Source organism: Ictalurus punctatus, chromosome 15 (assembly GCF_001660625.3).
Source record: "Ictalurus punctatus breed USDA103 chromosome 15, Coco_2.0, whole genome shotgun sequence".
In the NCBI taxonomy this organism is placed as follows: Eukaryota; Metazoa; Chordata; class Actinopteri; order Siluriformes; family Ictaluridae; genus Ictalurus; species Ictalurus punctatus.
Window position 1 is genome coordinate 23,258,127 of NC_030430.2, and position 23,260 is coordinate 23,281,386.

The 23,260-nt window shown below is 37.6% G+C and overlaps 1 protein-coding gene across 2 annotated transcripts; it reads right to left on the reverse strand.

Moving 5' to 3' along the window:
* Nucleotides 1–2,162: 2,162 nt before the first annotated feature.
* etv7 (ETS variant transcription factor 7) lies at nucleotides 2,163–21,537 on the reverse strand. 2 transcript variants are annotated; one of them, XM_017488052.3, is made up of 9 exons: nucleotides 21,299–21,537; nucleotides 19,295–19,394; nucleotides 18,169–18,333; nucleotides 16,989–17,075; nucleotides 8,432–8,524; nucleotides 7,473–7,634; nucleotides 6,190–6,332; nucleotides 4,017–4,117; nucleotides 2,163–3,532 (listed from the first exon to the last, which is right to left on the reverse strand). In XM_017488052.3, exons 1-9 carry the CDS (start codon nucleotides 21,332–21,334, stop codon nucleotides 3,349–3,351), a joined length of 1,071 nt encoding a protein of 356 aa, XP_017343541.1. In that variant the 5' UTR covers nucleotides 21,335–21,537; the 3' UTR covers nucleotides 2,163–3,348. The 2 variants fall into 2 exon arrangements, with proteins under 2 accessions (XP_017343541.1, XP_017343540.1); XM_017488051.3 differs by having other exon boundaries at nucleotides 8,432–8,566; nucleotides 21,299–21,536.
* Nucleotides 21,538–23,260: the final 1,723 nt, after the last annotated feature.

Sequence of the window (23,260 nt, forward strand, 5' to 3'; positions counted from 1 at the left end):
CAATAAATGGAATGGGAGCGCCTCATAATCCTTTAATGCGCAATTACACTTTTCTACCACTAGGGTTCCCGCAAACGCATGGTCTTAAATACTTCTAAATATACACACATATACATAACTTGATGTTCTTGTGCCTTCTTGCTAGACTTCAAATCCATTCATTTGGCTTGGTATACTTCCATTTTTCTTGAGAATGCAACCAGGATGTTCTCCAACTGGATTAATTGGGAAAAAAATTGGCTCCCAGGTCAGACACAGGAGGAAAACACACATGCAGCCAACTCATTATCATAAACCACACCCACAACCACAGATTTGAAAGATTTTATTGGATTTGCCAAACTACTAACAAATATGTGACCATCATATGGGCTTCACAAAGCTCTGGAATTATTGAAATTGTCAAATTTGTCATTGATGTTCTCTCAGTGTTTATTTGGTAAAGGTGAAACTAACCATGACTGAGTGTGCTAGATCTTTTGTGCTGGGATTTAAGCTCCTGTTGAGACTTCTCAGCAAGGGTAGGAGGAAGCTCACTGCAGAGGTCACAAGCTGAGTGTTATTCACTCTCTCTAGAACCTTGGGGAAGGTCTGAGACAGGAGCCAATCACTGTCCTTGCAGGGCATCACCTGATCCAGGTGAGTGAGTACACAGAAACATTGGGCTTGAGTGGTGTGTCTTCATAAAAGAAGTCAGTCAGTTCTGTAAAGTAGTTCTCCTGATGGATATGACATCACTGGCTTGGAAATGCTTATGGCTGGCAACAGAGTTCAATGTGTGAGCTGGAGCTGATTTCCAGAACCCAATTCAGACTACTCTCCTCCCACTCTCTTTTACCCTCCACCTCTTTACACTAGTTCATTTTTATTTCCACAAGAACAACACTGAATACCACTGAATTCTTGGTTCTTGGACATGACTGTAGCCACTCAGTTTATGCTGCAAGTTTATTTTTAATTGTTTCTCTGTTTATTAGCTTTGTCCGGCTTAAAGATTTGATCACAACCCACTTGTAGCCTTCTAGACAAAATAATCAGATTAATCTCCAAGATGTCAGGGCATTGGTCAGTGGTAATAATGAAAAACATCCTTCGTAAGGCTCCTAAGGCATTCGGATGGTATTAGCGACATGACATAATCCAGAGCCATAGGTTACAGTGGAAATCCTACATTTTGGCACAGTTTGGTGCCACACAGGTTGAACAGGTTTCAGTAAACGCTCCAGTAATGTTTAACAATCTCCAGGAAGACATGTTGGTGAGTTGATCATAATCAGTGGTGTAACACACCACATTACATGTATCAGTATCTCTATCTGTATCTGTTTAGTGCTCGAAATCTATCTATCTGTATCTGCATTCAGATTTGAAGTGGAAGTTACTTTTTTTAAAGGTTGTAAAAATGCACAATGAACATAGTAGAGATATGATCACATGACCAGCTTGGACTATATGGAGCAGTGACTCTATAAATAGAAGCCTATTTCCTTCCTGAATTTCAGGCTACTTTGTATAGAAATATGGTACGGATATGATTTTATTTTGGAGGCCAGTAAGGCAGTGTTTAGGCAAGGTTACTGAAGCACTCCACTAAAAAATCTGTTCAGAACACATTATCTGTTTAAACAGGTATGGTGTATTCATATTCGGTTACAACCCTTAATAAGAATTGATGGGTTTCCCCGGTTGGACTTTTAAACTCATCGAATGCTGATTCTTTGAGCAAGGCATCATCCCAGTCCATATGTAGATGTGTCTTTTATAAGATTTTACTCTACATTTTATCTGTGTCACCTGTCTACACCATGCTGTGAGCAGCACAGTCAGTTATTACTGTCAGTTATGCAGACATGATGGACAATAATGGGAGCGCCTCATAATACTTTAATGCGCAATTACACTTTTCTACCACTAGGGTTCCCGCAAACGCATGGTCTTAAATACTTCTAAATATACACACATTTACATAACTTGATGTTCTTGTGCCTTCTTGCTAGACTTCAAATCCATTCATTTCAGTTGGTATACTTCCATTTTTCTTGAGAATGCAACCAGGATGTTCTCCAACTGGATTAATTGGGAAAAAAATTGGCTCCCAGGTCAGACACAGGAGGAAAATACACATGCAGCCAACTCATTATCATAAACCACACCCACAACCGCAGATTTGAAAGATTTTATTGGATTTGCCAAACTACTAACAAATATGTGACCATCATATGGGCTTCACAAAGCTCTGGAGTTATTGAAATTGTCAAATTTGTCATTGATGTTCTCTCAGTGTTTATTTGGTAAAGGTGAAACTAACCATGACTGAGTGTGCTAGATCTTCTGTGCTGGGATTTAAGCTCCTGTTGCGACTTCTCAGCACGGGTAGGAGGAAGCTCACTGCAGAGGTCACAAGCTGAGTGTTATTCACTCTCTCTAGAACCTTGGGGAAGGTCTGAGACAGGAGCCAATCACTGTCCTTGCAGGGCATCACCTGATCCAGGTGAGTGAGTACACAGAAACATTGGGCTTGAGTGGTGTGTCTTCATAAAAGAAGTCAGTCAGTTCTGTAAAGTAGTTCTCCTGATGGATATGACATCACTGGCTTGGAAATGCTCATGGCTGGCAACAGAGTTCAATGTGTGAGCTGGAGCTGATTTCCAGAACCCAATTCAGACTACTCTCCTCCCACTCTCTTTTACCCTCCACCCGTTTACAATAAACACTAGTTCATTTTTATTTCCCCATGCTTAACAGTGAATACGAGAGTTCATGTTCAAAGCCTTTCCGAGTTTATACCACAGGTGTCATTTAGTTTGTTTCTCAGTAGTCTGGACTCCATCACATTACTGATCCGCTCGTTCCAGTGGTCACAAACAAGTGCCATGCTTTGAAAATGTCTCTTACCCTGGCTGCTATAATCTAATAAAATATATAGTGCTGTATGCAAATACAGGAAGTGTTGGTTGTTTTTTTTATTTATTTATTTTATCTCAAAATCTGATACTAATCCATGTATTTTAAAAATCTTTTATTTCTGCGAGTCTTTTTTTTTTTACTGTACAATCAAATATAAATTATTTTGAATATTTCCGCACCTTAATTATTAATAATTATTCCATGTAAGAAGTGTTCATAATTACAGTAATTACATTAATAAAGAAAACAGAATTAAAATGTAACCTGAACCAAAAGATCATAATGTATGAATTGAATACTTCCAAGAGAACAAAGGGTATAGTTTCACAGTTCATTTCATTTCACACGTCAAACGTCAGGTGTGGTTTGGGAATTGAACCGTTGGAGATATTTTGTTGGAGATGGAGATATTTTGTGATAAAGACTGGGGTATTTCAGTGATCATGGCAGTGGGGACACACTGAGTATGTGGAGAGATTCAGGACTGGAAGGGTCTGGGGTTGACGAGGGCGACACTTCCAGCGTTCCCTCTTTGTAAGCAGGAGAGGCGGGGCTATCAGGAGACTCGGGGGGGTCCGAACGATCAGACCTGCTCTGAATAATCTCGTCCGGGGTTTTCAGAAATCTACCAAACGGAAGGAAAAATGACGAAAGAAGAAAGGCTGAATGAGCGTGAAATCAAAGCGATCTTTCGGATCAACGTCCGATTTGCATACAAATAACACTAATATCTAATTTCTGAAATGAAAACAAAATGTCCATTATTACAATGAAAGAAATTCAACTTCTCAATATTATTTTATTTTATTTTGCTCTAACGTCATCATGCACTTGATCTGGCATGGATTTAAAATGTTTGCATACAATCTAGTAATCCGTGTTAGATTAAATTGATCAGAGTATCACCTGAACATGTGCTTCAACAGAAGACTCAACTAAAATCTGAGATCAAATGTTTGATATCACGTTTAATGTTTAAATTTAAACCTGGAAACATTGCTTTAATTAAATAGAAAAGAAAAAAAATCAATGTGGTCTCGGTCTTTTTCGACCCCGGGGTATATACGGTATATATGAATTTTAGAAACCGACAGCAAGTTTTCGCTCACCTGAAAAGGAGTCTCTGCCCCGACTCTTTTTTGATGATGTTGAGTTTATAATAATGCCGCAGTGCTCGAGACATTTTCTCGTAGGTCATGTTGGTCCGGTTCTGAAATGCACAAAATCAAAGAAGTTCTTAGTTGAAGTCTGAACAAAGTGTAGACCCTCTCTGTGATCACCGTTCTCACACTGCACTGGTGTCTTACTGTATGTCGTAATGATGTGGATATTTGTCGTGTTTAGTGAGTATGTACAACAAATCTAATCTGTGGAGCCATCATCTGAGTTTCATGATCTAAGGTAAGGGTAATGCTGCATCTCGGAGACTATAGTGGGCATAAGACAGAGGTCTGTCAATCATTTTTTTTTGGATCAACTAATTAACTAACTGCTTATGTCCATCGATCTCATGTCACAGATTAAAACAAGCTGTCCATCATGTTTTTAAATACATTTTTCGCTAAAACTAAACATCTCCACCCAATTCTCAAGTACGGATCTACGATGAATAAAAACAAAATTTCATTTTCATTTTTTAAAAATGTATTTGCAAACTCAATATTGTTAAAAGATTTGCTTGCTCCAAAATAACTAGATGTTTTAACCCTATACGATTTGGCTGATGCGTTGAAAGATTGACCATCGGTTAAGTTAAAGATGCTCCACAAGGGGGAGCTCTGGAAGTGGAGGCACTGGATAATGATTGAGGAAGTTGTTTTCCCATCATGCTTTGAGTGAAACGACTGTGTCTACCGTCACTGAGGGTTCTTCTCAATGTAGTGGTCTCCAGGGTTTCTGCAGCAGCATGTTAGTGGTGTTAAAGTTATTAAGTCTGAGTTAATTATGTAGGTAAGGGAACTGGATTTAAAAAACAAAAACGTGATTAATATAGTTTGTTATTCTAGCATGCCTTTTTTTGGTTGTATAAGGATACTGTAAACATGTGTAATATAAAAATATATACATTTGTTCACTTGTATTATGATGGGAATATGATATAGATGTATTTCTGCCAGTAATACAAGTACACTATAGTAGCCTGGTGAAAGAACTATTTAGGGAAATTGCAGTTTTTAATACTGATTTGTTTAGATGTATGTTGTTTTGTAATATTAAAATAGGTTTGAATGATGATACTCATGATGTTGTATTGTACAGGTTCAGGGAAGGACATATGGTATTGGTATTGCTTTGGTACTAGAGTGATTTTGCTTCAGTGTGTGTTGCACCAATGGCATCTCCTAAAATGAGACATTTTTGAACGTCGTGGTGTTTACTTGTGCGAGACTTTTTTATTTTATGATGTTTTCCGTCTTTTATGATGTTTTCCATTGATGTTTGCTAGTTTTTGAACTGCTAGTTTTTGTAATTAATGAGTCAGCATTTTCCTGAGAGATTGACCGACCTGCTTCTTCTGACTATGTCTTATAGTTTGTAACTGCCTCTCAAATATTCTTCAGTTATGTACAATCCAAGATGTTGCTAATCCATATCTACAACGGAGCTAATGTGAGACTAACACTACAATCAGAGTTTCATATAATTTGAAGAAAGTTGTCAAATGTCGAAGTGTACTAATAAACGATTCCTCTATATTAAGTGTTCTAGAAAGACATGACCTCAGCCTTGTACTTGTTTTATATTGGCCTAAACTTCCAAAATGAGTGGATTCACTAATCTTGGAAACATGGACCAAAGTGAATTTGCCATGAAACTGCTTCCTGAAGCGAATCCCTTTATCATGTGCCATGTGCTCCTCCACTGAAGTGAACAAACTGCTTCATATCCGGTACACGTCATGAAAAACCATAGTTTCGTTCATTTTTGGTTAGTGCTTTTTCCTGGTCAGCGAGCCTATCCTCAGAACAATTGGCGTGAGATAGCCAGTCTGCTGCTGGTCACCATGCGCATTTCCATCTAGGGGCAATTTAGCGTACCTAATCCACCCACTGACATGTTTTTGGGAGATGGAAGGGAAACCAGAGAACCTAGAGAAAACTCATATGGACATGGTGCAACTATACAGAACTCTGCACAGTCAGTAATTAAAGCTCAAGTTTGAACGGGGAGCCTGGAGCTGTGAATTGGCAATTCCGTTACATTATTTATTATTTGAAAATGTATGTTTGCCCAAAACAAGAAGTGAAGCTCTAAAGTGTTTTAGGTCACTTGTGCACTCACTTTATGGTTCCCCCAGAGGCGAGCGAGTCCATTCGGGTCCACCACTCTGAAGATCAAGGAGTCCCGATCCTCCCACCTAATGTATGCTTCGTATCTGGTGTCCAACAGCAGTTGGTACACGTAATCCCATAATAATCTGCAATCTGGAGTGTTGGAGAATGGGGAGACAATAATATTTAAACAGTAGTACAATACTGTGCTTTGGCTGCTGGATACAAGCTAAAGATAAAAGATAAAGCAATAAGGTGTGTGTGTGTGTGTGTGTGTGTGTGTGTGTGTGTGTGTGTGTGTGTGTGCGTGTGCGTGCGTTACAGTTTACATTAAACATTTCCTCCATCACACAATGTAATCTGTGAGCTTTGGTTGCTAAGCAGCATAATGTTTTAAAAACAAGAGTTTTAAAATGACTAATATCACATCTGCTAGGTTGTACTAAAATCTATCATGTACTAACCTTTTGTTGCTAACACAAGCCTTTCTCTGTTATGGCTACTAATGTAACTACTGGCTATGTAGTTTGCCAAACATTAGCTAGTTTGTCCGCTTTGCTGGGGGAATAACGTGTGTAATTGCAGCTAATTTACTGGCTCTGGTTTTTAAATACACAATATAGTAGTTTAGCTAACACGAACTAGCATATTAGCAAACGTATCTAGCTACTAATGGGCAGATAGCTACTACTAGATAGGTTAGATATGCTAAAAGGTAAGTGGCTAGCTTAATTGAACTGAACTCAAGAAAATGTTGTTGGGTATTATATTGTGCAATTATGACCAGTATTATATGCTAAGCAGTATACCTTTACCTTATAACTGTAACTACTGGCTATGTAGTTTACCAAACGTTAGCTAGTTTCTCCGCTTTGTTAGAGGAGTAAATTGTGTAGCTAATTTATTGGCCCTGGTTTTTAAATACACAATATAGTAGTTTAGCTAACACGAACTAGCTTATTAGCAAACGTATCTAGCTACTAATGGGCAGATAGCTACTACTAGATAGGTTAGAGATGCTAAAAGGTAAGTGGCTAGCTTAATTGAACTGAACTCAAGAAAATGTTGTTGGGTATTATATTGTGTACTTGACCAGTATTTTATACTAAGCAGTAGGTCAAGACTAAGAAGTAAAAAGAAAGGTTAGTGTTGATGCCATATGATCAGAGTTGTGATTGGCTGATCCAGTTTAATTTGAGGAATTCATGACAAGTTCTAAGAAACATCTGGCACAAAGTTTTAAATCCCAGGGCTTTTAAAGAGTCTTGGACGAAAGTGTTTTCATCCAGCTACCTGCAATTTTCCCATTGGCTTCAGTGTTTGGTGTTTTGATCCCGAGTGAGTTTGTTCTGTAGGACAGGTTGAGCGGTTCTTCTGTACTCCAGAAGATGTGAGGATGGGCAGCCACGACTGGAGACGGCTGTGGTTTCCCTTCTTCAGAAACACATGGCGTATCTAAACGATTCAGGGAAAAGAAAATAGTGATTGAATGCACTAGAGTACAAGCTTGTCCATATTATTTTTTTCAGATTAGATGACATTCTGTCAGTGAAACGCTGTGCATATTATTATTTTCGTATTCACGCGATTGACTCTTCGGGAAAGTATTCCCTGGAGCTTCACCACAGTGTTACTCCAGCAGTGTAAAAATCAGTGGTGCTTGAAAGTTTGTGAACCCTTTAGAGTTTTCTAGATTTCCGAATGAATATCACGTAAAACATCATCAGAAGTCCTAACAGTAGATAAAGAGAACCTAATTAAACAAATGAGACAAAAATATTACACTCGGTCACTTACTTATTGAGGAAAATGATCCAATATTACATATCTGTGAGTAGCAAAAGTATGTGAAGCTTTGCTAAAAGTCTGCGGTAACTGTTGATCAGTCTTGCGCATCGGCTTGCAGGAATTTTAACTCGTTCCTCAGTACAGAACAGCTTCAACTCTGGGATGTTGGTGGGTTTCGTTATATGAACTAATGGGGTTCTCTTTGTCTACTTTTAGGACTTGTGTGAAAATCTGATGATGTTTCAAGTCATATTTATGCAAATATATAGAGAATTATATATATATATATATATATATATATATATATATATATATATATATATATATATATATATATATATATCAAACTTTCAAGCAACACATAACACTGAAAATCTCAACATACTTATAGTGACAAAAGACTGTAATATCAGACGTATTTAAGATGTAGAAGCTGAAATGTGTTGAATATTTTGGTTTCTGACCTGTGTGTGCTTGTGGAAGGCTGGAGTGCTGATCTTGTGAGTTTTCTCTCATTTCTGGAGCCGGTGTTGTTAGGGTTCGTGAGTGTGGATTCACTGGACACACAGGCACAGATCTGTTAGTTGAGCTGCAGAGACCTGCAATGAGTAAGCATGAGATAGAATAAGTAACTGCTAATAACCACAAAGGTCTGAAAGTCTGAGAGCACTGCCAGAAATAACCAACACAATACCATCATTCTTAAATATTAAAAAATATAAAATATGAAAAAAATAGAATTCATTCCATTCAACTGGAGAAAAATAATAAATAAAAAGTTCAATAAATACAATAGAAGAAACGTTTGTTTTATTTCCCCCTCATTTTTCCCCCCTCAGTTTTATTTATTTGTGTCTCATTGAAATTGTATAGCCAGAAAATTGACATATGTTATACAGTCCCTTCCAAAACTATTGGAACGGCAAGGCCAAATCATTTGTCGTGCTGTACAACAAAGACATTTGGGTTTGAGATCAAAGGATGGATATGAGATGAGAGTTTAGGATCTCAGCTTTTATTTCCTGGTATGTACATAAACAACATAAAAAATACAACCTTTTCGATCCCATTTTTCCAGGTGAGCAAAAGTATTGGAACAGATCAATCTAGAAGTAAATAACACTTAATATCTGATTGCATATCTCTTGCTTGCAATAGCTGCATCAAGCCTGCGACTCACTGACATCACCAAATTGTTGGTTTCTTCTGTTGTGATGGTTTTCCAGGCTTTTACTGCAGCCTCTTTCAGTTGTTGTTTGTTTCGGGGGGTTTCCCCATTCAGTCTCCTGTTCAGGAGGTGAAGTGCTGCTCAATTGGGTTAAGATCTGGTGATTGACTTGGCCAGTCTAAAATCTTCCACTTTTCCCCCCTGATGAAGTCCTGTGTTGAGTTGTCAGTGTGTTTTGGATCAATGTCTTGCAGCATGATTAACAGCAGATTCATTTGGATGCATTTCTCGGTAAATTTGCAGAGAAAATGTTCCTGTAAACTTCTGAATTCATTCTGCTGCTACCATCATGAGTTCCATCATCAATACGGATCAGTGAGAATGTTCCAGAAGCAGCCATGCAAGCCCACGCCATGACACTACCTCCATCATGTTTCACAGATGAGCTTGTATGTTTTGGATCATGAGCAGATCCTTTCTTTCTCTACACTTTGGCCTTTCCATCACTTTATACAGGTTAATCTTGGTTCCAGAACTTTTGTGGCACATCTCTGTATTTCTTTGTGAATTCCAATCTGGCTTTCTGATTCTTACGGCTGATGAGTGGTCTTGCATCTTGTGGTGTGGCCGCAATTTATGTTCTCAAAGTCTTCTTCGAATGGTGAATTTTGATACCTTTGCCCTTTGGAGGTTGTTGGTGATGTCATTAACTGTTGTTTTTGGTTTTTTTTTTTTCCCACAGCTCTCACAATGTTTCTGTCATCAACTGCTGTTGTGTCCCTTGGCCGACCCGTTCCATGTCTGTTTGTTAGTACCCCACTAGTTTCTTTCTTTTTCAAGACATTCCAAATTGTTGTATTGGCTATGCCCAATGCTTGTGCAATGGCTCTGATAGATTTCCCCTCTTTTCTCAGCTTCAAAGTGGCTTGCTTTTCTCCCATAGACAGCTCTCTGGTCTTCATGTTGGCTTATCCTTTTTAAGAACAAATTCAGTCTTCACAGGTGAAACCTAGGGCTCAAACCAAGAGTAGACATTCAGAGCGATTCATTATTTAAACGATTTAACAGGGAAGCACCCGTCAGTCACATTTTCCAAAATGTTTCGATCACTTGAGACCAAAAGGTGCCATTTTCTAAACTGTTTAACACATCCAGATGTAAATATGAGGAAAAGAAAGCTGAAATTCTGGTCTGTTGTCTCATTCATATTTTGATCTCAAACCCAAATGTCTTTGATTTGGCCTTGCTGTTCCAATACTTTACGTATTGGACTGTACATGTTTTGCTGTTTACTTCCTATTTGTTTGTTACTGAGTATATTTTTAATGAAATAATAGTACTTTTTTGCTTAGTTGGTTTATCCAAATAATAAAAAACACAAAATGTCCAACATATGATTGTCTGTTTGATTGTTTGACTTTAGATATTTTTTCATTGTTTATACGAATGACTTTTTTTTTAAATGAAAGAACAATACTTTCTATATTCTTTTATCCAAGTAGTATAGCTAGAAAGTAGCTTCTTCATTTTTGTTTATTTATTTATTTATTTGCGACCTTACATTTGGATTGGGTTGATACAGAATGAGGTTGATAAAATTATTGAAATAATAGTATTTCTTCTGCTGTTATTTTATCCTTATAGTGTAACTAAAAACGTGCTATGTATGATTATTTATTTGTTTGTTTTCTTTACTTTCTTTTCATGGTTTGACATTATTCTGGAAGTAAGATAAAATAAGCTAAAAAGACGATAAAATATCATCTCAATATTTAGTATAAAGGCCTGAAATGAAAATGAATTTGTGTCTGACTCTGTCTGTCTGTCTGTCTGTCTGTCTGTCTGTCTGTCTAAAACTCTTTCTGCCTTTTGGACTTGGACTTTTGGACAGGACCAATCGTCCCGTGTATCTATAATTCCTTTCTGTGTATTTATTGTCCTGCACTCATCTCACACTGTTGTCTAGTGCACTTTATGTATTTTTGCATACCGTCCCATGTTGCACCATGGTCCTGAAGAAACATGATGTATACAAGCTATACACTGAAAATGAAAACCACTTGACTTGACCGTGTCTGACACTAACTAACTTTTATGAGTATTACTTAGTTAAACATTTTTAGTATCTTGGCTCAGATGCTGCTGCAGAGTCTCGTGTGATTTTTATTGCAGAGTGCAAAAAAGCCATCCGGGTTCATTTTCAGCACAACACAGCTCCAAATTTTGTTGGACGTAACCACACCTTCGGATACTCCGAAGCGATCTGACTCTACCTGTATCTAAAAGTGCACGGGAGAATAAAAGCAACCAATTCATCAGGTTACGCTTCTTTTGTTCACTTGCACAAAAGGAAGAGGCAAAGACATTTATTTCCTTTCTGCAGAACGAGTGCTGCAGGTCGGTGCAGGTGTTCATCTCCATTCTGGCATCGGTGTAACCAGGAAATATAACCAAAAAAAACCCAAACAAACAGTAGCAGTCTCCACCTACATGAGACTCTCAAAGAATGAACCTTTCTTTTATGTAAGTTGGGTATGAAAATGTGTTGCCATGTGAATGAAAGAATCCATTTGAGTAGCAGTTTCGGATGGAAACTTCCTGAATAATAATTAATTCAACACAAGACTGTCGTTCAAATAAAACTGTATATGAGGAATAGCACGCTGCTGAACATGCTGTTATTGGAAAATGATCAGCTTTGGAAACAGTGGAATGGAAACGGTAGCACTGCGTGGAGCCACGGTGCGTCACGTCGCCCCGTTGTTGATTACTTTCCTATAACAGCCCACCACCCTGAATGTAGAAACTAACATTTTGAGAAAATAATGCATTTTAAATATAGTTTAGTATGGAAACAAGTTGCATTGCTGCGTTCTCCATATCTCTTTCCTGTTTTTTTTCCTTTCTTTTTTTTTTTTTTTTTTTTTTTAAATTAATACATCAAATTGACATTTCTTAGTGTGCATTATTTTTTTATATAATAGCACTGTGTGTTCTACAAAAAAAGTGCATAGTTGTTGTATAATAGCGCTGTCTGGAGTGTGTTATTCTGCTGATACTACAGAAATTCGCCAACGGTTACAATGTTTCATTTATTACTGAATGATACGCCGCATGTTTGAGCGGTTTAAAGTTAGATTTAACGTTGTGACACATCCGAGGGACAAGTTAGTTCATGTTCACTTACTCTCTCTTTCGCTCCATCTGATCAATATCTCTCACTCACCGTCGTCCCCCCATCCCCCCCCACACACACATACACACACAAAGTGCAGCCTGTCATTTTACTGAGAAAATGCTGAAAACGAAAAGCATAACCCAGACTGAGAGCACATACAACCGAGACTCCTTCCGTAAATAAACACCTTCTACCAAAAAAACAAACTTTACCACATCGACGATGATGAGAGTTTCTTTGTTAAACAACACCCTGTTTTTAAATTAGTTTATTATTAGTCTTGGATTACGTGGAGCGTCTGTCGTACAAGTCCCTGTGTTTGAGCTGTTACTATAGAAACAATAGCGCATTAGAGCGAGCGCATTGATATTAACCTATGGTTCGTGTTACAGCCGGGATTACCTGTGCTGCTATACGGAAAATAACGCACACCTTCTGACCAATCATATTCGAGCATTCAACCGCTGCGTTTTAATGTTTAATTAGTGCACGGTTCAACGGGGAAAAAAAAAAATAGTAATAACTTTTTTTACATACAGGTTGTTGCCCAGTAATCTCCTTCCAACGTGACGACACAAAAAGAATCAACTTTCAGTCTCATTCATGAAATACCCGGAGTAAACTCCTGAGCCATGATATATAATCAAATGTATGTAGTATTTCCTGTTATAAGGTTACAATAACCCACATATGGAGACTATTTAACAAATTTCTAGACATTAATACTAATTTCAAGCTTTAAATGAGCTTTTTTTTTTTTTTAGAAATAAATGCTTAAAACTAGCTAAATTATCTAGCCAATAGACAGTCTATGCAGGATTCCATTGAGGTTTTTTTTTGTGGTCGTTGCGGCCAAAAACGATTGATTTTGCTGCAGATTTTTTTTTCTCTCTTTTTTAAAATTTCTTCTAAATTTGCGATGCAACTTGTTGAGTTTTGGTGCTTTCGTGCTTAAAAGTCAAAAAACTTGAGGAAACTGATTAGCTCAAAATTTTCAAGTTGATAAATCTAATTTCTTTAAGCCAAATACACTTAAATATAACAAGTTTGAGTTCAATTTTTGTTATATTTAAGTGCAGCTGGCTTGAAGAAATTGATTGATCAACTTGAAAATTTTGAGCTAATCAGTTTCCTCAAGTTTTTTTGAGTTAAATGAACTGATCCGGTTTTACAGTGTAGATCTCCGAATAAATATGACCAAAAAGTCCTAAAAGTGGCCGAAGAGGTGTTGGGATGATGTCACAGGAAGCGTCTTGGCCCAAATCTGTGTGAAAATCTGTGGAAATAATTCCGAAAAATTCCACGCTCCTTCGATTATTGCGGCGTTTGCGTGACTTTGCGTCCGTTTCTGCTGACGCAAAGTCTCAGAATTCTGGATGGGCTTAAGAGAACAAGTCTATCTAAGCTTTATCAGTAAAAATGTCTAGTTTTTTTTAATAAATCACACTGTATATGTGGTTTAATGTAATCTTCTAATAGGAGGTACTTTATAAATCTGAATATGTTCAAGATATTTTAACTCGCTAAGGCGTCATTTTTTGCAGCGTGAGGTTTATAGGCCTTTCTGTCATACCTACTGTATTGCTAACGTTAACATTGTTATCACAGAACGTTGTTTTAAGATCTGATTTGTGTAGCTGAGCAGATTCTCGATCTAGGCATGACTCACTGCTGTGGACTTGTCTCGACTCGGTTACAGAAACGCTTCATGGTGTGAATATTACTGACACGGACAGAGACCCTGAGTCGGATTTCTGTGCGTTTTCGCTGTGACTCTTTGTGCTCGAGGAGGCGCTCGGGCCTGATGGAAAATGTCGCCGTGTATCGCACATACTGATTAGGGTCGGAGTCGTGAACTGATTAGGACCCTCATGAATGCTAGGACTTTTGTGTAGCGCCCTGGGAAAAGCAGAACTTTCGGTTCTGCGGAAATGACGAGAATATATTTCCTATTTATTATTGCTGAATAACTATTCATCGTTCGCGTTAATATGAAGACCTTCGTGTGCATTTTCGTTAATCCAGAAGTGAGATTTCCTGTGTGCGGAGGCTGTCTATCACACGCAACAGCGAGCACTCGCACAACACAGAAGCTCGCGCTTAATACACAGAGTGACGATGGCGGAGAGGAGAGAGTTTCGCTTGTAAGGGCGGAAACACGTGCAGTCTGTCGACGCGTCTTTCGAAATGTGCAGAGAGAGAACTGCAACGTTTTCGACTGCCTAGCTAGCTCGTGTCCGTTTGCCCCATCTACGTCACGTGTGTACGCTAGCAGCCTTCGCAAATAACAACGACGGCTAATCGTCGCGTAATCGAGGTCTCTCGCGGCATCGAAACGATGTTCATCTCCGACATCGATCCGACATCTTTCTGCTCGTTGAAGTCATGTTGAATCAACCTCGTTCACGCCGTTTTTTTTTTTTTTTTTTTTTTTTAAATCAATGTAAAATCGCACCTAATCGGTGCGCTTACGTTTACGTAGAAACGATGTTGATTTCATTCGGGTGAAACGATTTCATTACGCGTTCGACGTATTTTCTACCGTTTTTTTTTTTTTTTAAATGATTGATTGATTTATTTTACATTAAAAAAACAAACAAAACCACAACACAAAGTACCGATAAGAATACCGTTAAAGTACCGGATCGATAAGCGGTATCGGTAAGAGTAGTAACACCGTTAAAACCTTAACGATACCCGTCCTTAGTGTTACTTCCTTCCAAACTTTATTTTATTTCATAATGAGAAGTTGTACATGATCGTATAGGACGAAACCAGTCTTACGGGGGTTTCTGCTATTTTTGAATGTCAGACAGTAAATGGGAACTAATTGTAGGTAGGAACTAAAGCTGTGAGTGGGGAACTGAAGAAACCTCCAGCCACTCACACTACAGGATTGGTCCGAGGAATCATTTGAGTTTTGAATCGTTTGGGTTTGTCGCTTTACCACGGCATACCTAATTTGCAACGAACTGAGAAATTTTCAATGCATTTGTCTCTTTCCACTGTTTCTGAAATTGAGGCTCCAAGAAAATGTCATTTTGTCACTCGCTAGCATGAACACACTGTTATTTATAGCCGGCGGCCGTTTTTTGCTATGTGTCAAGCTGGCTCCGTGTATACTTAACATGACCTTTGCAGAAAGCCAAGACCAGTTTAGGAAGTTTGATGATATCTGTAGTGTCACTGAGCACTTTTTTAGGTGCACTAATACGAGTATCCGGTAGGTCCCCACTTTGCTCTCGAAACCTCAAAAAGCCTCAATTCTTCATGGCATGGATTCCACAAGATGTTGGAAACATTCCTTTGAGATCCGGGTCCATGTTGACATGACTGCATCACGCAATTCCTGGATTCCAGATTCTTCAGGTGCACTTTCATGCTCCGAATCTCCTGTTCTACCACATCCCGATGGCGTCCTATCGGCTTCAGATTCGATCAATGGGAAGATCACTGCACTCAAGAACATTGGACTCATCGTCGTGTTTATGAAACCAGTTAGAGACGACTTTTGCTTTGTGACGTGGTGCATTATCATGCTGGAAGTAGCCATTAGACGATGGTAAATTGTGGTCGTGAAGGGATGCACATGGTCAGGAACAATACTCAAATACGCTGTGGATTTCAAGCGATGATTGATTGATTGGTATTAACAGGACCAAAGTGTGCCAAGTAAAAACATTCCCCACACCATTACACCGCCTCCACCAGCCTGGACTGTTTGGGTCATGATGGGTCCATGGATCCATGTGCTAAATTCTGACCCTACCATCTGTGTTCCTGCACCCACTGCAGCCTCAGCTTTCTGTTCCTGGCTGACAGCAGTGGATCCCGACGTGGTCTTCTCCTGTCGTAGCCCATCCGCCTCAAGGTTCGACGTTTTGTGCATTTTGAGATGCTTTTCCGCTCAGCACAGAGCGGTTATCAGTGTCACTGTAGCTTTTCTGTCAGCTCGAACCAGTCTGACCGTTCTCCGTTGACCCTCTCTCATCAACAAGGCGTTTCCGTCCACAGAACTGCAGCTCACTGGATGTTTTTTTTTTTTTTTTTTTTTTACAGTAAACTCTAGAGAATGTTGTGTGTGTGAAAATCACAGGAGATCAATCAGTAAAATTGTGTGCGAATGTTTGCGCAAGTCAACACAAACTAAAATTCATCACCAGAGTTCTGAACGTTTCGGATTTTCTTCCTGCCCGCTCGCATATTTTGATCCCCTGTAATGTGCAAAACACGTTCTCGACACAGCTCATCTGCATATAGCGACGCCCACAAAACTCCATAAAAGGTAAAGTGAACAGACAGCAGGGAGCATGAAATGAACAATCAGGGTAAAGGCTGAAAAACAGAAGTGCACGTTATTTTGACTCACTTCTATGCCGATAGAAATATTTAACAATGTAGAATATTAATAATAATAATAATAATAATAATAATAATAATAAATGAGCACTAAAGCTTCCATCCGTTGAGGCATTTGTTCGTAGCTGTAAACAGACACACCGGCCCATCTGTTTATACAGTACAGCGCCATTTCTTCTTTCTTTTCTCCTATTTCTGCTTGCTATAGACTGCAAATAACCAAGGTCACCCTACTGTTCTGGTGGGGAAAAAAAACCTAACTGAAATGAATGAAGTGTCAGAAACTCTTGTCTAAGCGCTGAGTGTGTGTTCTCACCTGCAGTCCCGAGAGAGCTGTTTGCTGCGTGTGTGTGAGAGCGTCTCTGCTGCTTCACGTGCTGTAGGAGCTCATACAGGACGTCACCTGGAAGTCGAAATGAAAATCTGAGCGATTTATTATCCCTGAACCATGTCTTGAGAATTTTAGAGCAGAACAACATTAATATTCAGAAAAGCCAGACACTGGCCAGTGACTTGCTGACTTTTTTTGTTGTTGCGGTTGTGAATTTTCCCCTACACTAGTTTGTGTTTGTTTTAATGCACTTAACTAGCTAACTAACTCGCTATACTTTATTAGATTGTTTTAGAATCTCAATCAGGTTTCCAGGCAACCAAAAACATGGGACTGGGCAACAATCTGGAGGTTTCACTTGCCTATTCTGCTTCCTAATGAATTTATGACTTGCCCACCTGAACTAGAATGTAAAATTAACTACATTATCTGGAACATACACTTAGCGACCACTTGATTAGGGACACCTGTACACATACAGTTATTGAAGTTAGGTCTTTTTCCCCCAGTCTTCAACTGACCAGTTTTGGTGAGTCTGTAACTGTGTTCTTATCTGACAGGAGTGGAACCCGATGTGGTCTTCTGCTGTTGTGACTCATCCACCTCAAGGTTCGACTTCTTGTGCGTTATGAGATGCTTTTCAGCTTGTAAAGAGTGCTTATTTGCGTTACCATATCCTTTCTGTCAGCTCGAACACGTCTGCCCATTCTCCTCTGACCTCCTCAACTCATTTCCACCTGCTCACTGGATGTTTTTTTTTCTCCACACCATTCTGTGTAACCTCTAAAGACTGTTGTGGGTGAGATCGGCTCCAAAGAGATCAGCAGTTTCTGAAATACTCGGCCCATCTGCACTAACAACCGTGCCACGGGTAAAGTCACTGAGATCACATTTGTTCCTCATTCTGGTGTTTGTTGTTAACACTGACCGAAGCTCTTGACCTGTATCGGCATGCTTTTATGCGTTATGTTGCTGCAGCATGATTGGCTGACTGGAGTAGATGTACAGGTGTTCCTAATAGAGCGGAAATTAACCGATAGCGACAGGTTTATTAGCTCACGAATATGGTTAAAACCTTAATAAGGACTATTTTTGGACCCCTTATGGGTCCCTTTCAGATCTACAAACGCTTGTAGATGTCTTTTTTCCCCTTTTGTTATTTCACCTGAACTGGGACAGCGCAGGCGGAAATCCTCCTTGGTGAGGAGACACAGTGCTTTGCCGTTCATCTCAAACTTCTCGTGATCGGCACGGCGCAGGGCGTATTCCCGCTGAGCCCACCGCAGCCACAAATTAACATCGTCCTTATCCCACAGGGACGGATTAATACCTGATAAACAACAACAACGCACGTGCACATCATGCCTCAGCTTTCATACATGCTCAATCACATAACGAGGCATGTATGGTTTGTTTAAAGTCATGCATTTTATATAATAACACAAAGACAGCCTGAATCTTTTATACACACTAGGACATGATGAGGCATCAATTATTTGTTTAATGTCTGTTTTTCTCTTTTATTTTTATCATGTTATAGAACAACGCAAATACACAGTCTGTTTTTTTTATTTATTTTTTTTTTTTAAAGTAATAAGGCATTATTTATCTCTTTTAATGCACCCTATTAGTTTTTACTTCTGTAATATGTTGCATGACATCATAAATATAAAATGTTTAATACATATTAAATGCCACAATCTGACATGTTTAACGTATACTGTAGATGAAGTTTTAGTGTTATATATATATATATATATATATATCATGATAATACATTTCTGATTTTAATGTTTTTTTAAACCATTATTTAAGATTTATTTTTTTTTGTTCTGTAGCATTTTATTATTATATAAATGAGAATTTCTTTCAGATATTAAATTAGTTTCTATAAAATAGATGATCCGGGACAACAACAACAACAATAATAATGATAATAATGATAATAATGATAATAATAATAATAATAATAATGTAGAATAAAACACTGTCTGAAAGTAAATACAGAAAAGTCTTTTGTCACACTCGTACAAATGCAGTCTACACGTAAAAATAATACTGATTTAAAATTTCATTTATATTAAATACATATAATAATTATTTATTGAATTCATCCATGTTGTAATGCATCCAGTACATATTTATAAAAGCTTAGGATTTTACATGTAGGCATGGGAATTATTTACCTGCAAGCAAATGCATAATGCATGAGATATTTTAGCTTTTAAACAGTGAATATTTATTCATTTCAATCATAACGAACAGAAAGGAAGTGTAAATTCAGGACTTACGTAATCTTCCAGGAAGTTTGCAGAGTTCATCTGGTGTTTCAGGAAACATGGAGGTTGAGGGGTTTGTGGTTTGGAGTTCAGGTTCACCATCACCTGTGTCCTAAATAAATAAAAATGATACAGAATTGCTATTCTTTCATTCATTTATTTAAACAGTAGATTTATAACTTTTAAAAAGATTTTTCTACTTTATTTTTTTTTCAACATGCATGCAAACATGCAAACTCCACACGCACACAGGATGGAGGCCATCATGCCCCTCTTTATTATCATATATCATATATCATATCATATCATATCATATCATTCTCTGAATCCTACACAGGGAATCCCTATCCCAGGGAACTCGGGGCACAAGGCAGGGGGCACTCTCGACAGGGTGCCGATTCACTGCAGGGCACAATCGTACACCCATTCACACACTACGAATAATTTGTAAATGCCAGTCAGACTACAACGCATGTGTTTGGACTGGGGGATGAAGCTGAAGGAAACTATAGAAGCATGGGGAGAACATGCAAACTCCATTCAAAAAGGAAAAAAAAAAGGAAGGAAGAAATAAAGAAAATCATATGTCTATTGAAGACATGATGTTCAGGTCATTTTGAATGTATTAATTTATATAAAAAAATAAAATTATATATATATATATATATATATATATATATATATATATATATATATATATATATATATATATATATATATATATATATATATATATATATAACACATTATTAAATAAATATATTAATAAGTGAGAATCTGTATCTCTTTTTTTTACCCCTTAATTTCCCTGTATTTAATCTGATTATATATATATCTATATATATCTATATATATATACACACACACACACACACACACACACACACACACACACACACATATATATATATATATATATATATATATATATATATATATATATATATATATATATATATATATATATATAGTATGTGTGTTTATATATATATATTATATACGTGATACATTATATATATATATGTGTGACACATTATTAAATAAATATATTAATAAGTGAGAATCTATATCTCTTTTTTCTTTCTTTTTTACCCCTTAATTTCCCTGTATTTAATCTGATATCTGATGTGTGTGTGTGTGTGTGCATATATATATACATATACACATATGTGTGTGTGTATATCTATCTATCTATCTATCTATATATATATATATATATATATATATATATGTATGTATGTATGTGTGTATATATATATATATATATATATATATATATATATATATATATATATATATATATATATATGTATATATATATATGTATATATGTATATATATATGTATATATATATATATGTATATATGTGTATATATATATATATATATATGTATATATGTATATATATATATATATATATGTATATATGTGTGTATATATATATATATATATATGTGTGTGCGTGTGTGTATGTATATGTGTGTGTGTGTGTGTGTGTGTGTGTGTGTGTGTGTGTGTGTTCACACACATTTACACACATATGGAGATATAAATCGCCCGGTTTCCTGTAAGCAGTGTGATTTACTGCCTCTTTTTGCAGTTTGTAAAGTGAAAGAATCTTTCAGGACAAAAGTGAAAGTAAACTGTGGGATTGTTTTGCTTTGCGCACCGCAGCTTTGCGCTTTTACGTTTGGTCAAGTTGTATAAAGGAGTTATTCCGCCAGACCTGATGTTATTTAAGGACTGTATGTAATAAGTCATGCATATTTTACTGACTGAACCAAATATAAGGCGTGATCACTTGGACATTGACTGTCATGAAGAAAGATCAAATATAATGGGATCCTCAGGTTTATAAAATGGAGGCTGGATTTCCTGTAGAATGTAGATCTTCTGTCTGAGAACTCAAATAACTAACCCTCAGCGTGGAAAAAGACTTAATAGTTGATCATTGTGTGTGTGTGTGTGTGTGTGTGTGTGTGTGTGTGTGTGCGTGGGTGGGTGTGAGCTCTTACCGTGATGAGTTTAGGCGCTGTGGAGCTGTTGGTCATTTTGTGTTTACCAAACTGCACACCGCATTGTTTTCAGAACTAGTTAAAGAAGTGCTCAGCGATGGAGCTGTAGGAGGTGATCTGGATCTGCTGTATAGAGAAATGAAGTGAAATCTTCTCCCAGATGCAGTCGCTGCTGAAAGAGAGTCGAAAGAGGTTGCTGTTGGTGTAGGAACCTTCCGGGAAATGAAAGTGAAAGAGGATCTGCATGTGGGATTTGCAGAAACAACACGACCAAGAGGCTGGAACCAGCAGAAACATCACAGTCAGTGCTGCTCACCTTCCAGTGTGCTGGGAAAACACGAAGGGAGATAAACAAACAGGCTTATGAGATGAATTCAGTCTTTAATTTGTTCATTTATTCATCTTTGTAATGATATGACTACTACTACTGTTACTACTACGTTTATATTCATGGCATTTGGCAGACGCTCTTATCCAGAGCAGCTTACATTTATCTCATTTATACAGCTGAGCAGCTGAGGGTTAAGGGATAATAATAATAATAATAATAATAATAATAATAATAATAATAATAATAATGCTACTACTGCTACTACTATTGCTACTACTACTACTACTACTACTACTAATAATAATAATACTGCTACTACTACTACTACTACTACTAATAATAATAATACTGCTACTACTACTATTACTACTACTACTACTACTACTAATAATAATACTCCTACTACTGCTACTCCTTCTACTATTACTGCCACTCCTACTAATAATAATAATAGTACTCCTACTACTACTAAAACTACTACAACTACTACTAATAGTACTATACTACTACCAACGCCAATAATAATAATAATAATAATAATAATAATAATAATAATCCATCCCATCCATTCATCTTCTATACCACTTATCCTTCCTTCACGGTCACGGGGAAACCTGGAGCCCAGCCCAGGGAGCATCAGGCACAAGGCGCGGTACACCCTGGACTGGGTTAATAATAATAATAATAATAATAATAATAATAATAATAATAATAACTTTTTGTAATAAGCACTTTTGTGCTTGGCCCCCTAATAGAACTGAAAGATCTCTTCCGCCCTCTAGTGGCGGTTTATCCTTATTTGGTTTGGATAAACCACATAAGTTGTTATTTAATGAATAAAATTAATGTGTGTGTGTGTGGGGGGGGGGGGGGGGGGGGGGGGGTTAGTTGGAAAATTGTTCTTTTTGAGTCTGACTATAACTTCAAACAGCTTTATAAAAGCCAAACACTTTTTCTTTCTAGCATTCCCAGACACAAACACCTCTTACTAACTCACTCATCTCCTTGGATAATTGTAATCTGCCAAATGATTTCCTTTCATTTGCTGCTTAAATTAGGGCGTGCTTCATGTAAATTAGTATGTACGTGATTGTAAATTGTAGCATCAGGTGCATATGATGTAAATAAGGGACTAGTGGGTGGAGCTTGTTTCCACACAGCCAAAGCCGATCCATCAACTGTGCTCATTTTGATGTTAGACAAACTAGGAGTGGGCGATATGATATCTTGGAAAAGACAATTATAGTCCCAAAAGTCTCCCTAGTGTACATAGGGGACTGTGTTTGCCAAAACTACGTCGGTTGGGCCTCCGTCAATGGATGGACCCGGACCCATCTCAGAAAGCAGAACACATCAAACCTTGAGGTGGATGGACTACACTAGCAGAAGACCACATCATATTCCACTTCTGTTAGCCAAGAACAGCAATCAGAGGCTACAGAGGTCATCTTCAGCTGGCTGTTTGGATATATCCATGAACGACCAGGAGTGCAGGTGTTCCTATTAAATTGGCTGGTGAGTGTAAATGTACATATTAAAATGTCAGTATTTTCTGGACTATACGTTTAGAACATAAGTCTCATCTCACTGTTAGCATGTCTCATAGCTACATTTGGTGGTTTCTGCTTGCC